Source organism: Nicotiana sylvestris, chromosome 5 (genome assembly GCF_000393655.2).
Source record: "Nicotiana sylvestris chromosome 5, ASM39365v2, whole genome shotgun sequence".
Lineage (NCBI taxonomy): Eukaryota > Viridiplantae > Streptophyta > Magnoliopsida > Solanales > Solanaceae > Nicotiana > Nicotiana sylvestris.
Genome location: NC_091061.1, coordinates 157,104,425 through 157,122,259, shown reverse-complemented (window position 1 = coordinate 157,122,259; position 17,835 = coordinate 157,104,425). Strand labels below are relative to the sequence as shown.

The following is a 17,835-nucleotide window of genomic DNA, read 5'->3' as shown; positions in this document are numbered from 1 at the left end:
TTGAGTTTTTTTCATACAGGTGTGGATCTACTTACTGGAGTTTGAGCATGACAGACACCCCGTGACCATCCAGTCAGGATCGCTCATTCAGGAGTTGCTTAAGGAGATTTGTTTTATTTTTTTATGTTTTGATTTTGTTCTTCATTTTATGTCATCATTTACTTTATAGTTTTGTGCAGTAATGTCGAGTCTTTTGTTATTGTACTTTCTACTTTATATTTGAAAAAGTGTGTTGTAACTCAAAAATCCAAAAAAAAGAGGTTTCACGTTTTATATTTCTGTTAGAAGTTTTCTTTAGAATACTAATTCTTTTAAGGTGGTTTTCCTTTAGGAAATTAATATCTAGAACTCAAAATAAAAAATTGTTGTTATATTTCCTTTTAATACATTAAGATTAAAAAAAAATTCTTTTAGTACCTCTTTAAAAGTTTTCTTTAAGATTTTAGTTCCAAAAATCCAAAAAGATTTTCTTTTGAGGTTCTTCTTTGGGAAATTAACAAAAAATAAAATAAAAATTCTTTTTATTTCTACTAGAGTTTTAGGATATTGTACATAGAAGAAAAAAATGTACTTTATCTTTGGTTTATTTTCAGAGTTTCTCCCTTAGGTAATCAAATTAAAATCCAAAAATATTTTTTTTTATCTTTTTCATTTCTTAGTTCGAAATCTTTCTTTCAGGATATCAAACGAAAATTCAAAATATTTTTTTTTTGGTGCATCCTTTAGATTTCCTTTCTAATAAAAAAGAATCAAAAAATATTTTTCTCTTCTAATGATTTTCCTTAATAATTTTTCATCAGAGTATTCATTAAGGTAAAAAAAAAAGAAAAAAAAAGAAAGAAAATGAGAACGTTAGTTTATTTACTTTATTCCTGATCTTCCCAAACTACGCAAATATCTAATTCATGCGGCGTCATGATACGTAGGCAACCTACATCGGGTTTGATCGAATCATTTTTTAATTATTTTATTAAAAGAAAAAGGAAAAAGAAAAAAAGAAAAAAAAGAGGTGAATTATGGGATGTGAGAAATGAGAGGAAAGAAAAGAATGATAATTAGAAAAAAAAAGAAGGAAGATGAGCAAGCCAAGAAGTGCTAGAAAAGAAAGAAAAGAGAAGATTGAAATAAACAAAATTGGGATGATGCCAAGTGACCTTGTGACCCTCGAAATCATTCTAGTACCGTTAATTGTTGTTAGGTGCATTACACGCAATGTGATATTTTTAGCTGTTAAATGCCTTAACGCTAACGTGATGACCTCATTTTGTTCTTTTTGTTATCTTCATTGAGCAGAAGGGTGGTTGGTTTTTGGTTTTTAAGTAACTCGTTCATACAACACAAGGTCAAAGAGAAAGGTAGCCATGGCTAGCAAAGAGTTGGACAGAAGGGTTATTGATCTGTCTAAGGGAATTGTTGAATCAGAATCTGAGTTGAAAGAAGAGGTCTTAAGGGTGAAAGGATAGATGGCCGAAATATACCAAGCCTGGATTAGTGGGCATCCTCCACCATCAGTTCACACTAACTACACTGAAAGCCTTGTCACTATTCTGCCACTGTCACAAATCTAGCTTCCTACTGCTGCTGATGTCTACCTGAAGCTTTTCACACTCCACCTGCCAAAACTACCTCATTTCCCGCCCCTTTGGCCACTCATGCTTTTGTAGCTCCTCCATCAGCTATTTTTCCTTGATCCTCTAACGAGACTGTGCTCAAATTCCCCGATGCCCAACACTATGCTCCATAACCAACTTCCAAGGTTTCGGATCCCTACTCTCACGCTCCTCATTTTGAGCCTCACGGTGAAGCTGAAAAGCCTGCTAAGACAGTGGAGCAAGATGAGATATCCAGGGAGGTGAAAATCTTAGAGCAGTCCTTAAGAAACATGCAAGGGATAGGGAGCCAGATGAGCGTGGCTTACAAAGACTTGTTCTTGTTTCCTGACATCCAAATGTCTGCTGGTTTAAAGATGTCGAAGTTTGATTTGTATGACGGACATGGAGATATCATGGCCCATTTGAGAGGTTACTGCAGAAGATGAGAGGCGCCGGTGGGAAGGACAAATTATTGATGGCATATTTCAGTTAGAGTCTGAGTGGGGAAGCTCTGGAGTGGTACACCCTCCAAGACGTTAGCAAGTGGTACACATAGGACGATATGGCTCAGGCTTTTTCCCAGCACTTTTAGTACAACATAGAAATTGTCTCGGATCGCATGTCCCTCACCAAGATGGAAAAGAAGCCTACTGAAAGCTTTAGGGAATACGGGCTCAGATGGAGAGAGCAAGCTGCCAAAGTCAATCCTCCGATAGAGGAGAGCGAAATGGTGGAGTACTTTCTGCAGGCTCTGGAGCCCACTTACTTTGGCCATCTGATATCGTCCATAGGCAAGTCTTTCAACGAGGTAGTGAAGATGGGCGGTATGGTGGAAGAATGGCTTAAATCAAAAAAAATCATGAGCTACTCTGCTATCAAGGCAACTACCCAAGCCATTCAGAACGGTACTAGGGGAGTGATTGGAAAGAAGAAGAAAGAAGATGTGGCAACAGTTGATTCAGGATCATGGTTTGGACCTAGGGGCCAATCACACCAATATACCCAGCCTTGACCCCATCACCAAACCTACACCCAAGCCCTATATAATCTACCCCAACATTACTTCCCATCACCAGGCCCTCATATTTCTATCCACCACGCCCAGACATATACTCAACCTCATGCTTACGTACAATGGAGTGCCCCAGCCCCATAAAACACCTACCTAGCTCCACAAAATGCTTACCCACCCCCACGAGCCTACCGAAACCCTGCCGGCCCAGGTTTCCGACCCAATCCAACATTCAAAAATGAAAGGTTGCATCAGAAGAAAACTTTCACCCTGTTGGAGGAGTCTTATACCAGTTTGTTCAATAGATTGAGGTAGTTGGATATGCTGAGGCCAATTGAGTCGAAATTGCCAAACCCTCCTCCAAAGAATCTTGATTACTCCGTGAGTTGTGAATATTGTTTTGGTACTTCGGGGCATGATCTGAAGAAGTGTTGGCACTTGAAAAATGTCATCCAGGAGCTCATTGACACAAACTGGATTGAAGTCCAAACTCCAGAGGCACCCAACATCAACCAGAACCCATTGCCAACCCATCAGGAAACGAACATGAATGAGATAGTACACCAAGGGGGGGAACCCAAGAAGCCTTCCCAATCTGTTATGATGATTCGGTCCAGCGAGGTCAAGACAATCAAAAAACCAACGGTTGAAGGATCAGTGAACAAGTTGAGCATGACAAACGGTGAGCCATCTATGGTAGTTAAGAAAAGATCTCCATGTGATGATGTATCAAAGCAAGAAAAGTCAAAAGTGGTCGTGCCAGGGTTGGCAAACAAGCCTGTCATAATTGTAGAGGGTGCCTGTACGGATCCTGTCATCATCAAGCCTGTAACCCAGTTGCCGGTAATCAGCACCAAGTCCATCCCGTGGAACTATGAACGGGTGATAGTGACCTATAAGGGAAATAAAGTGAAAGAAGAAGTCAATGAGGCCCAGGGATTAACTCGTTCGGGGAGATGCTTTGCCCTGGAAGAGTTAAGGAAAGCTAAACCATCCAGAGATAATCCAGTCCTAGTAAAGAAAGTAGTGACTGAAGAAGAGCCGGAGGAGTTTCTGAGAAAAATGAAGGTACAAGATTATTCCATCGTGGATCAGTTGAGGAAGATGCCTGCTCAGATTTCCTTGCTATCATTGTTAATCCACTCAGATGAGCATCATCGGGCCCTAATGAAAATTCTGAACGAAGCTCATGTCCCCGACAAAATTTCATTGAATTATCAGGAGAATATCGCCAACAAAACATTTGAGATTAACAGGGTCACCTTCTCTGATGATGAGTTGCATGTGGAAGGTACTGAACACAACAAAGCTCTCTATCTTACGGTAAAATGTGAAGATTCCGTGGTCACTAGGGTGTTAGTTGACAACGGTTTCAGTGCAAACATCTGCCCTCTCTCTACTCTGAACAAGTTGAAAGTGGATGATGAAAGGATTCACAAAAATAGCATATGTGTTCGGGGATTTGACGATGGAGGGAAAGATTCAGTTGGTGATATAGTGCTTGAGTTGACAATAGGACCGGTGGAATTCACCATGGAGTTTTAGGTACTGGATGTAGCTGTCTCTTACAATTTGCTGCTAGGTCGTCCTTGGATTCATGTCGCCAAAGCAGTCTCGTCCACTCTGCACCAGATAGGCAAGTTCGAATAGGATAGATAGGAGATCGTCGTGCATGGAGAGGATATTTTGTGTGCTCACAGTGATGCCTCTGTCCCGTTCATTGAGGCTGAAGAGGACAAAGGGCCTTGGGTCTATCAAGTTTTTGAAATAGTGTCGGTCGAGAAAGTTCCAGAAGGGAAATGTGTTCCAACTCCAAAGATAACCTACGCATCAGTCATGGTGGCCTTTGAAATGCTGAAAAATGGCTTTGTGTCGGGTGAAGGTCTGGGTGCATCTCTGCAGGTTATCATATAGCTAGTGTCCCTCCCTAAAAATTTGGGTACGTTCGGTCTTGGATTCAAGCCTACAGCGGCAGATGTGAAAAGGGCTAAAAGGTCAAAACAGAAAGCGTGGGCACTTCCAAAGCCTATCCCCTGTCTTTCCAGGTCTTTTGTCAAGTCCGGTGCTAGGAAACGCCCAGTGAAAACAGTTTGAAGTTCTGTGGTTGACATTGATGAGGAGTTAATTGAAAGGTTCCATAGGTTGTTTGATGATGTGAACATGGTAGAAGTGGGAGAGGGTTCTAGCAAAGCAGACGTGCAGTTCGTCGGGCCGAATGTAAAGCTTAACAATTGGAAGGCTACTCCTCTCCCTACCCGAAATGAGTCTTGGTAGTTTGTTTTGTTTTCCTTTCTATTTGGGTCATTCCAGAGTTGTGACCCAGATTTTTATTTTTCGCTTGTTGATGTACAAACTCTGTTATCCTTTATTTTCAATGAAATGCAATTTCCCTTTTCCATTTTTTCTTATAGCTCTTGTTTTTTTTCTTTTCTTCTTTGTACAGTTCTTTTTATGCTGGTTTCAATGACATGACATGCATGAGGAATCTTCTGCCCAGTCTTAAAAGTCAATCTAATTCTGAAAAAATAATCCAAGAAATAGAGTGTGACGATGAATTAGAATATGATGAGGATGAGGCCTTTGAAGAGATTAGTAAGGAACTAAGTCATTTTGAAGAAAAACCCAAGCCTATTTTGAATGAAACGGAAGCAATCAATCTAGGGGATCCATATAATGTCAGAGAAACTAAGATAAGTGTCCATCTTGAACCGTAAATCAGGGAAGAAATAATTAAAGCATTGTTCGAGTATAAGGATAGTTTTGCATGGTCTCATGATGACATGCCAGGATTGAGTACCGATTTGGTGGTCCACAAATTGCCAATTGATCCACAATTCCCTCACGTTAAGCAGAAGTTGAGAAAGTTCAAAACTGACATGAGTATGAAAATTAAAGAATGTAGACATGTGATTTTTGACCCTCCCAAGATTTTTCATATTTTAGCACGTAAATATTTAATTTAGGCCTAATATAGCTATTTCAACTAAATTTTACTCTTTTACTTTATTTTATTACAAAAAAAACGAAAATTACAAAAAATAGTTTCGTTAAGGTTTTGTAGTCATTTTTAATCTTGAAAAATACAAAAAAAAATTAGTTTATTTTAACGGTCAGTCTTATTTTAATAGTTTATTTTACTTAAGTAGGATTAATTAATAAATAAGGTCGCATTTTAATCTCGTTCGCGGGGAAAAAATAAAGCTTGGGCTCGAACAACCCATTTTTAGGCCTAATTTTGGACCTAACCCATAATTTCCAAGCTCATAATTCCTAGGCTCATACCCCTAATATAATCTCTACCCCTATATAATAGTACCTAATCCCTAAATTGAGGGACACTCTACAAAAAAAAAAACAAATCAGCCGTTTGGACCTTAAAAGATCCCCCCCCCCAACCTGAACGTCTTCTTCTTCAAGGAGATAACCAAAAATTTGACCTCATCCAATTCCAGCCGCTAGATCTTCTCAAAAATCCAAATGCAACTTGAACAACCATCCTTCCATTTAGTCTCTGTCAAGAACTATGTCGTCAACCTTCAATGAAGCGAGGCTAAAAAAACTGAACTTTTCTTTTATTCTGAAGACTGAGCTCCTAACTCTTTTACGCCATTAAAGCCGAAAAGCTATGGTTTTGAATTTTCAATTAATTTGCCTTCATACGCTGTAGTTGCGCTTCACTAAACAAAGTTCAATTTCTGGGTTGCCTTGAGCCTCATTTTTGCTGCTGGATTTTCGATGGTCTGAGTCCATTTTGGTGCTCGTTTGTGAGATCTGTTCAGAGCTAGGTATTGAAGTTTTGAGGTCGTCAAGGTCCGGTCCATCGAGATCGTCGTTAAGGTTGTGGCCAATTAGTTCTGCTCGGTTTGAATGCCTCTGTTTCGGTTTTTTTTAGTTCTGTTCAAATTGTTGTTGTCGAATGGCTTAACCCCTTGTAATTTCAACTCAACTCATTCATACAAAAGGATTTGTGTTTGAAATATCTTGGATGGATATTGAATGATACAAGTCATGGTGTAAGGAAGGCTTCAGTCCTTGCATTGCAAAATCTTTACGAGGAGGATGATAATGTTCTATCTCTTGGCTTTATCACGGAGAAGATTTATAAAAGAATGATTGAGCTTGCTGATGATGTTGATATTTTCGTGGCAGTATGTGCTATGGGACTTGTGAAACAACTGACAAGGTAACGTTAATTCTAGACTTTGGGGAAAGATTTTGCTTTTTTAGCAATTTGTTAGGTGACAGGATTAAGTTACAATTTTGGGTTTCATAACTCTTGGCCTTTACAATAATCTCAAAATTAGTTTAGGAAAATAATTTGAATGTCGTAGTTTGCTTTAGGCACGTAATTAAAATTATTACAACTACGGGTACGGTTCCCGTGACGTAGTTGTGATACCTAATTTCCTTAAACTCGGGTGTGCATTTATGTAACCCAAATCCAAATCCTAACAACGTTAAATAAAATGTGTCGTGGACCGCGGGTGCATTTATGTGACATGGTTCAAGACGTGTTTTAGATGACGTTGAATCTTTCTAAAAATGATAAATAAAAGCGATTTTAAAGTTAAAAAAGTGTACCATAGGCTAAAACATGTATTAAAATCAGATAATAAGCCAATTGTAACAGTTAAGCGACCGTGCTAAAACCACGAAACTCAGGAATGCCTAATACCTTCTCCCGGGTTAACAGAATTCCTTACCCGGATTTCTGTGTTCGCGGACTGTAATACAGAGTCAATCTTTTCCTCGATTCGGGATTTGAACCGGTGACTTGGGACACCATAAAATTTTCCCAAGTGGCGACTCTGAATTTAATAAATGAATAATCTCATTTCGATTGTCACTTAAAGTTGGAAAAAACTCCCATATACTCCTTCCAGGGGTATAGGTAAAAAGGAGGTGTGACAGCTCTGGCGACTCTGCTGGGGATTTTTGGACCCAGAACTTCTAGTTCAGGGCTCAAGAATTCGAGCTTAGAATAATTGTTATATTTGGCTATATTTATCTGATTTTATTACATGTTTGGGCCTAATGTGCTAAATGTTGTTTTTTACCGCTTTGATATTATTTGAACTGTATTATAAACTGCTACGAAACCCCTCTCTTATCTCTTCTGAGGAGTGCACGCTGGCGTGACTTCTTTCTGTTAGTGTCATATCCCATATAGAACTAGGTTCGGACAAGTTGCAAAGCCAGGTGATCTTTTGGTTACCGGTACGCAGCCCCCCCTCGGCTCGAGTTGTCCGCTCGGGTAAGCCAGGTCTAGAACAATACACCCAGGTTTTATACTTAGAATAACTCAGCCTCATGTCGGATCCCTAGTAGGAGCGTTTGTTTGCATCATGTGCATTTGACTTTGGAGACTCAACACAAGGGTTGGGTCTGTGTAGGACAAGTGTACCTAAAAATCAAAAGACCATCTTGATGCATTTTACGTGCTACTTGCGTATCTGTCTGTTTCGGCTTGCATGTTGACTGGCTTCTAGAATAGCAAAAGAAAATAAAAAAAAGAAAATAAAGAAAATCAAAAAAAGAGGAGAAAGAAGAAAAAAGAAACAAAAAGTGAGAGGTAAATATTTAGAAAATTCTGAAAATCTGACAAAATTTTGGAAAAAAAAAGTCATTTCAAAACGAGCCAAAATTTTCAAGTGTCATGTTTTCTTATTCCGTCAAAACTGGGCGAACTACGCGGGTCTGATTCTCACCGGATGTGAGATACGTAGGCAAACCTCATCGGTTCCGGCCCATAATTTTCAAAAAATCCAAAAATATTTTCCTTTACTTCCTCTCTAGATAAGTTTTTTTTTGAGACCCCAATTTTCAAAAAATCCAAAAATATTTTTCATTACTTGCTTCTTTAGAAAGCCTTTCTTTTAGACCCTAATTGTTTTTTAAAAAAATAATATATACAAAAATATTTTCTTTTAATTTTTTCCAAATATCCAAAAATATATTCATTCTTCCTTCAAAATTGAAAAGAAAATTCAAAATTCAAAAATAATTTCTTTTTTTAGAAGCATTTCTTTCATAAATTCAAAATAAAATTCCAAAAATATTTTCTTTTTTCGTTAGAAATTTTTCTTTCAAAATTTCAGAAAAAAATCTTTCTTCTTTATAAGTCTTTCTTTCGAAAAAATAAAATAAAAAATTCAAAAAAAAAGAGTTAGTTTATTTCCTTTATTCCTGATCTTCCCGAACTACGCAAGATCTGATTCATGTTCCCACATGAAACATAGGCAACCCACATCAGGTTCGATCGAATGGTTTAAAAAAAAGGGAAAATGAAAAAGAGAAAAAAAAAAAGAAAAATAAAAAAGAAGAAGGAAAGAAACAAGAAAAAAAAGAGAAAAGAAAAAAAAGGAAAAAAAAAAAGAAAGAGTGTTTATTCTAACATGGTTATTGTTTTGAAATAAAAGTTAGTCAAAAGTGGTCGATTTGTTGGTTTGCAATGGCGAGTCACAAGAAAAATCCAAGATCTCTCGGAAATAAAAGTATCTTCTCAATCAAGGGGATAAGCACCATTGTTGGTTATCCTAAAAAGGCAAGTAGGCAAGTTGGCGGTGAAAAATTAAAAATGGAGGCAAATGTGGGGTTGGCTTTACCAGATTTGAGCAATAGGACATGGGCTGCTAGGATGATCCTCAAAAATTTGAATGTTGAATCCAAAGCAATCAAAATGGTAAAATGTCGTAGTAATGCTGATGTGCGAATGTGTGGCTAAGATGTTGCTTAGTAACTGGAAAGTCACTCCTCGTTTAGCATGATAGCTTATTTTGTCATTTTTTCTTCTTCTTTTGTGTTATCGGACCCTGCTATTCTTTATTCAATAAAAAGCAGTCAGTCATTTTGTGTCCATTTTGTGCATACTTCTGTTTATGCTAGTTTTTGGTGACATGACATGTGTGAGGAAGTTTTGGCCAGATCTTAAAAAATTTATTTAGTCTTGAATTGGATAAGTGAGAAAGAGACACTTTTGAAGATGAATAGAGACATGAAACAATTGGAAAAAAAGCATGAGCCCAGTTTACATGAAACCAAAGCAGTCATGCTCATAGAAGTTAAGGATCTCTACTTTCTGAATTATTTGAGAAGATCGGGCTTAAGGATGATCGGACGGGTTGAAGTTTGTTTAGAACTAAGAGATAGAAGGTGTTTTTCAAAAGATAGTCTATTCCAGACAACTTAAAATGGATTAGTTAGTAGCAAAATGCATCTTCTTCATCAAGACAAAATTCAAGAAAAGTCACCTGAAATGACAAGGGGCATTCACTGCAAGGAAAGTATTGCTCATACAGCCTTACACTGAAAAAGACCCAGAAAGCAACAGGTCCATCAATGTCGTGATTGTGAAAGATACTATGTTTGGCGTTCTCGAGGTTGGGAGGCCCTTTTTCTGCTACCCAAACCCTTTATACCCTTTGTTACCCTTTTGAGCCTGTGTTATTTTCTTTGACCACCCTCTTTTGGAATCAAGTTTAGAGTCAAGAAAAAAAATGAAAAAAAGAAAAAAAATAAAAAAATAAAAGAAAAGTCCATGCCACATGAGTACAAACTAGGGCAGCTTTTAGAAAGTTCAAGTGAAAAAACAAAAGAGAATAAAAGAATTATCAAAGGTCCATGCCCTCAAAAAATAGAAGTTGGGGCAATTTGTTTTGAAAACAAAAGAAACAAAAAAGATAGAAAAAAAAAAGAAAAAAAAAACAGAAAGAAAAATGAAAAAAAATAGTTAGGTCATATGTTTGAAGTACGTTCGACCTGATTCCTTAAAAAATAAGGATACGTAGGCAGCCTCACGGTTCGGTCCAACCAAATAAGAATTCAGAAAAGAAAAAAAATCCAAAAATCCCCAATAGCTAAAACGGGGTAAAGGTTTTATTTCACTTTCGAAAAAGTCGATTCCAAGAGTTGTAAGTCTACAACCCCTCAGTTTGAGTCTACTTTGAGCCTTCATGCCGACTTTTTTTTCCAATCCTATCCAAAATCCTTCCAAATAAAGACCTCCCGATATGCATTCAAGAAACGCCAAGAGAAGCATGCAATGAGCAACAATTTTCACGCAACATAAAACATTGTCAAGCTGCTCGCACAAGAAAGCAAAAGAGAAAGAAAAATAAAGAAAAAGAAAATGAGAGAGTCTTACTAGTGAAAACCCTCACGGGCACTATAAGGCGACGGTAAGAAGAGATGAATAAATGAGAGAGACTTGTTGGTGAAAACTCCTCGGGGCACCACTAGTCGAAAGTGAGCCATAAAGCTGGTCCGAAGAATTGGCATAAACAAACTCGACTTCAAAGGTCATAAGAATAGTAAAAGAGAAGAGTGAATTAGTTTGATAGATCGGTCGTTAAGTCCAAAATGCATGTCATGATCATTGAGGCTAGTTATTGGAAAAAAAAAAAAAAGAAAAGAAAAAAAACTCTTCCTTCTGTCCTTCCGACAGGGGCATTTCTTGTTGATACTTGTTTCTTTGCATCATTGTGTCCTTCACTTTGAGTCAGTCCTTCTCAAAACAAGCAAGAAAAGATTTCAAAAGCTGCTACCAGCTTTTTATTTGAATAAAGTGAATTTGGCCAGCACACTCAGTTATTACTACCAACATGCTTTGAGGATTCATGCAAAGGTTTCCACAAAAGACTCTTGTCAGCCTACTTGGCGCAAGCAAAGATAACTGGTGATTCTCTCTAGCAGACAAATTGCTCAAAAGCAGGAAGTCATTCAAGATATCGGCAAAGGTCACCTAAGCAAAGATCTCCAATTGGGATAAGGCTGTTTGAGTTGCAAATACAAATAGTACTGGTGTGAAAGAATTAGGGTTGATGCAGAGCAAAAGTTTCTTGAAACCGACTCAAGCTGATTGAGCAGAAGCCAAGGTGCCCAATACTCAAGGCCACAAACTGACCACCATTTTTAAAACTGACAATTTTTTTTCTTTGTGTGAAACAGGAACAAAGCAGTGCAAGGAAAATGGTTCAAAAAAAGAAAAAGAAAAAAAGAGAAAAAGAAGAAGAGAAGAGCCGACAAAGGGAAGTTTTTCAAATCTTTGCCTTTATTTGTCTTGCTATTGTGCATAAAATCTTGTCATTGATTTCACATTTTTCCTCCTAGAATAAAAAGTCCTAGTCTGATGGATTTTCCTCCCAAAAGAAATCTTAGTCTGATGAAACTTGCTCCTAAGATAAGAAAAATGGACCTAGTCTGATGAAGCTTCTCCTAGGATCAAAATCTTAGTCTGATGAATCTTTCTCCTAAGATAGAAGAGCTAGTCCGATTAATTTTCTTCTAGGATATAAATCTTAGTCTGATGAATATTTTTCCTAAGATAGAAGACCTAGTCAGATGAATTTTCTCCTAGGATCAAAATCTTAGTCTGATGAATCTTTCTCCTAAGATAGAAAACCTAGTCAGATGAACTTTCTCCTAGGATAGAAATCTTAGTCTGAAAATCTTTCTCCTAAGATAACAAAAAAAAACCTAGTCTGATGAATTTTCTCCTAGGATAGAAATCTTAGTCTGATGAATCTTTCTCCTAAGATACCAAAAAAGAAAAAAAAAGAAAAGAGACCTAGTCTGATGAATTTTCTCCTTGGATCGAAATCTTAGTCTGATGAATCTTTCTCCTAATATACAAAAACAAATCTTAGTCTGATGAATTTTTCTCCTAAGATAGAAGACCTAGTCTGATGAACTTTCTCCTAGGATAAAAACCTTAGTCTGATGAATCTTTCTCCTAAGATAGAAAACCTAGTTTGACGAATTTTCTCCTAGGATATTTTGAAAAAAAAAGGAAGTCTGGATTTAAAAAAAAGGAGTCATTTGTTTAGTTTTCTTAAGATTATCAATGTTTAGTTTTCCTGAAATCAGGGGCCCCGCCTGGAGAGTAGGGTTAGTCTTTACTTTAGTCAAGCTTAGTTTATAGTTTTCCTAGTCTATTCTTTAGTTTACTCTCATCATTTCATCAATAGTACAAGTGGTTTACAATTTTGCTAACAACTCACAAATCTTCCTAGTGCAAACTGGGGCAGAAAAATTTCTTTTATTTTGTTTATTTTGTAGTAATCAGGCGCCCACCTGGAGAACAAGGGAAGACAACTCAAGTTTCAAAGGAAAGCAGTTTCGAAGGAAGACAACTCAAGTTTCAAGGGAAAGCAGTTTCGAAGGAAGACAACTCAAGTTTCAAGGGAAAGCAGTTTCGAAGGAAGACAGTTCAAGTTTCAAGGAAAAGCAGTTTCGAAGGAAGACAGTTCAAGTTTCAAGGGAAAATGGTTCAAGGTACAAGGGAAAACAGTGTCAAGTAACAAGAGAAGACGGTTCAAGTTCAGCAATCAGGCGCTCACCTGGAAAAAAAGGAATTCAATTCAGAATGCAATTCAGGTCAGCAACAAAAGAAGCTCGCGTCAAGAATGCAAGTCAGCAATCCGAGATGATCAACAGAAGTTTGTCACAATCTAGAATAAAAAGAAAAAAACAAACAAAAAGAAAGACAAGAAATGAATTCAAATGTAGAAGTTAATGAAAGATGTGAGCTGCTCAAGACAGGGCTGAGGTCACAGGCTCTGCAGCCCCGTCTTGGTTTAAAAAGCTGAAGAAGATTGAACCAACACCTGCGACTAACAAGCATCAAGATTTAGATCAGGGTCCGCATGAAGAACCAACCAAGACTCAAGATCAAGCTTCAGAAGACTCATAGATAGGAATCTTGTAACTCGTAGCTGATAGGATTAGTTAGTCTTTTTCATGTTTGATTTTGATGTAATAACAGGACCGCGAACCGGAACCTCGACGGAACAGCACCTCACTCGACTCTCGAACTCATCACTCCATCATCCTTTCTGAACTACACGTGACCTGATTCCTTTATAGCCAAGGATATGTAAACAGCTCAGATACCAGGGCTCGGTCACATTCTCCTTTCTTTTAGCTTTTGACATCTCTAAATAAGGGTCGGGTCAAAAAACCTGTCTAGTCGTTCTTTGTCTGAAGATACTTCGTATTTCCAGTCAAAGAGGGGCAGCTGTAGACATGTGATTTTTGACCCTCCCCAAGATTTTTCATATTTTAGCACGTAAATATTTAATTTAGGCCTAATATAGCTATTTCAACTAATTTTTACTCTTTTACTTTATTTTATTACAAAAAAAATGAAAATTACAAAAACTAGTTTCGTTAAGGTTTTGTAGTCATTTTTAATCTTGAAAAATACAAAAAAAAAATAGTTTATTTTAATGGTCAGTCTTATTTTAATAGTTTATTTTACTTAAGTAGGATTAATTAATAAATAAGGTCGCATTATAATCTCGTTCGCGGGAAAAAATAAAGCTTGGGCTCGAACAACCCATTTTTAGGCCTAATTTTGGACCTAACCCAAAATTCCCAAGCCCATAATTCCTAGGCTCATACCCCTAACCTAATGTTTACCCCTATATAATAGTACCTAATCCCTAAATTGAGGGACACTCTACAAAAAATCTCAATCAGTCGTTTGGACCTTGAAAGATCCCCCCCCCAACTTGAACATCTTCTTCTTCAAGAAGATAACCAAAAATTCGACCTCATCCAATTCCAGCCGCTAGATCTTCTCCAAAATCCAAATGCAGCTTGAATAACCATCCTTCCATTTAGTCTCTGTCAAGAACTATGTCGTCAACCTTCAATGAAGTGAGGCTAAAAAAAACTGAACTTTTCTTTTATTCTGAAGACTAAGCTCCTAACTCTTTTACGCCATTAAAGCCGAAAATCTATGGTTTTGACTTTTCAGTTAATTTGCCTACCTACATTGTAGTTGCGCTTCACTAAACAAAGTTCAATTTCTGGGTTACCTTGAGCCTCATTTTTGCTGCTGGAGTTTCGTTGGTCTGAGTCCATTTTGGAGCTCGTTTGTGAGATTTGTTCGGAGCTAGGTATTGAAGTTTTGAGGTCGTTAAGGTCCGGTCCATCGAGGTCGTTGTTGAGGTTTTGGCCAATTAGTTTTACTCGGTTTGAATGCCCCTGTTTCGGTTTCTTTTGGTTCTGTTCAAATTGTTGATGTCGAATGGCTTAGCCCCTTGTAATTTCAACTCAACTCATTTATACAAAAGGATTTGTGTTTGAAATATCTTAGATGGACATTGAATGATACAAGTCATGGTTTAAGGAAGGCTTCAGTCCTTGCATTGCAAAATCTTTACGAGGAGGATGATAATGTTCTATCTCTTGGCTTTATCACAGAGAAGATTTATAAAAGAATGATCGAGCTTGCTGATGATGTTGATATTTTCGTGGCAGTATTTGCTATGGGACTTGTGAAACAACTGACAAGGTAACGTTAATTCTAGACTTTGGGGAAAGATTTTGCTTTTTTATCAATTTGTTAGGTGACAGGATTAAGTTACAATTTTGGGTTCCATAACTCTTGGCCTTTACAATAATCTCAAAATTAGTTTAGGAAAATAATTTGAATGTCGTAGTTTGCTTTAGGCACGTAATTAAAATTATTACAACTACGGGTACGGTTCCCGTGACGTAGTTGTGATACCTAATTTCCTTAAACTCGGGTGTGCATTTATGTGACCCATATCCAAATCCCAACAACGTTAAATAAAATGTGTCATGGACCGCGGGTGCATTTATGTGACGTGGTTCAAGACGTGTTTTAGATGACGTTGAATATTTCTAAAAATGATAAATAAAAGCGATTTTAAAGTTAAAAAAGTGTACCATAGGCTAAAACATGTATTAAAATCAGATAATAAGCCAATTGTAACAGTTAAGCGACCGTGCTAAAACCACGAAACTCAGGAATGCCTAATACCTTCTACCGGGTTAACAGAATTCCTTACCCGGATTTCTGTGTTCGCAGACTGTAATACAGAGTCAATCTTTTCCTCAATTCGGGATTTGAACCGGTGACTTGGGACACCATAAAATTATCCCAAGTGGCGACTCTGAATTTAATAAATAAATAATCTTGTTTCGATTGTCACTTTAAGTTGGAAAAAACTCTCATATACTCCTTCCGGAGGTGTAGGTAAAAAGGAGGTGTGACAAAGAAGAAGTCACAAGGGAGCTTGATGCAAAAGTCATTCGAGTCACGCGGTATCCCACGTGGTTAGCCAACGTTGTGCCTGTTCCAAAGAAAGATGGTAAGACCAGAGTATGTGTTGATTACCGGGATCTCAACAAGGCAAGTCCGAAGGACAACTTCCTACTGGCAAATATCCACATTTTGATTGATAATTGTGCCAAGCATGAGATTGGGTCTTTTGTGAATTGCTATACGGGGTATCATCAGATTTTAATGGACGAGGAAGATGCGGAAAAGACGGCATTCATCACGCCATGGGGAACATACTACTATCGGGTCATGCCTTTTGGTTTGTAAAATGCTGGGGCAACTTACATGAGGGCAATAACAACCATATTCCATGACATGATACACAAGGAGATTAAGGTTTACGTGGATGATGTGATCATAAAGTCCAGGAAGCAGTCTGACCAGGTCAAAGATTTGAGAAAGTTTTCCCAAAGGCTCCGCAGGTACAATCTTAAGCTTAATCCTGTAAAGTGCGCATTTGGTGTTCCATCGGGGAAATTGTTGGCATTCATAGTTAGTCAGCGGGGCATTGAATTGGATCCATCAAAAATTAAAGCTATCCACGAATTGCCACCGCCAAAGAATAAGATCGAAGTGATGAGTCTGTTAGGGAGGCTGAACTACATCAGTAGGTTTATTGCTCAGCTCACTAAAACTTGTGAGCCCATCTTTAAGCTGCTAAAGAAGGATGTTGCGGTCAAATGGAATGATGAGTTCTAGGAAGCATTTGATAAGATCCAAGAGTATTTGTCGAACCCACCTGTAACAGAACCTGGAAGTGTTGATACCCAATTTTTCCCTGTGTAATTTTTAATATGCAAAATACTTTCAAAATAGCATATGTACACATATATAAGTATGTCCAATTATTTTATTATTATTTTCTTAATTTTTAACGATTTTTAAACCAATTTATTCCCCTATTTTATTCATAAAAACCAATAATATTTCCAGAATTATTATTTTGGTAATTCATTTATTGGATTCTCATATTTATACCAAAATATAGCTAAACTAATATTTGTACATTTTTACAAATTTATTTAGTATTTTTAAAGATAAATTGTATATAATTGCAATATTAGCCTCTTTTAGATTTAATTGCGTTTATATCTATAAAAATTATTCCAGTATTTTTAATTTGATAATTATATGTTATAAATCATTTTAGTACTCTTAATTTATTTTCAGAATTTAATTTGCTATTTTTTATGAAATAAATCGAAAAAATTGGCTATTTAAAAACTAGCCCAATTACCTTTCAATTATAGCCTAATTTGAACCCCAATTTTACCCCGACCCAATTCCCTTCAAATCCGACTCTTCACCCGTTTAAATGACCTACCCGGACTCCCACCTAATCCCAGCCGTTGACCATATAGATCAACGACTCTCATTACTCCCTTCCTTTTTTAACCCAAACGACCCCTTCACCCTAATCCATTTCTCACAATACGCCGCCTCTGAATCCCCCTCCTCTCTCAAATCCTCTCTACAACAACATCAAACCCTAGCCGCTGCCACCTTAATCTACCCTAATCCATGGCTCTCCAGGATCATCTAAGACCTGTATCAGCCTCTCATGGCTTCTATGTGTTCGTTTCTGTTGTCTCATGACCAGATTCTAAAGGGGCTTGGTCCAGTCCTTCCTCGATGACTATTCTCCGGTCGTCTCTGACCTTTCTCCGGCCAGCCATGGCCATTCGAGTCAGACCTTTGACTCTCCTGTTTAGATCGATGGCTTTCAAGGCCTTTCTCGTCACTTAGGGTTCTTCTAAAACCCTAATCTCAAAGATCTTCTCGACTTCTTTCAGGTTCACTTTAGATCTATGCTTGCTATGAGTTTTTAAATGCCTTCTCAAAGCTTCTTTAATTTTGCTTTCAGAAAAAAAAAGACTCTTCATCTTTTTCCGATTAGGGTTTTCTTTCAAGTTCTTCTTTTCAAAATCTTTTCTGAGTTTAGCATGATAAAAACCCTAATTTCTTTTGGGGTTTCTGAGACTATTTGTTAAGTGTTTGTTTGATTTACTTGTTTATCATCTCTAGACTCGATGGGTGATAAAAACCCTAATTTCTTTGGGTTCGTTCGAGTTTCTGAGACTATTTGCTAAATATTGTCTGATTTATTTGTTCATCATCTTTAAACTCGATCGATGTTG

At 37.3% G+C, this 17,835-nt stretch overlaps 1 protein-coding gene across 1 annotated transcript; it reads left to right on the top strand.

Moving 5' to 3' along the window:
- The first annotated feature begins 2,925 nt into the window (after positions 1–2,925).
- LOC138869540 (uncharacterized) lies at positions 2,926–4,149 on the top strand. The gene has a single exon (XM_070147165.1). The coding sequence runs from the start codon at positions 2,926–2,928 to the stop codon at positions 4,147–4,149; it is 1,224 nt and encodes a 407-aa protein (XP_070003266.1).
- Positions 4,150–17,835: the final 13,686 nt, after the last annotated feature.

Coding starts and splice junctions, on each gene's coding strand:
- LOC138869540 (XM_070147165.1), top strand. CDS start 2,926: ATGCTGAGGCCAATTGAGTCGAAATTGCCAAACCCTCCTCCAAAGAAT.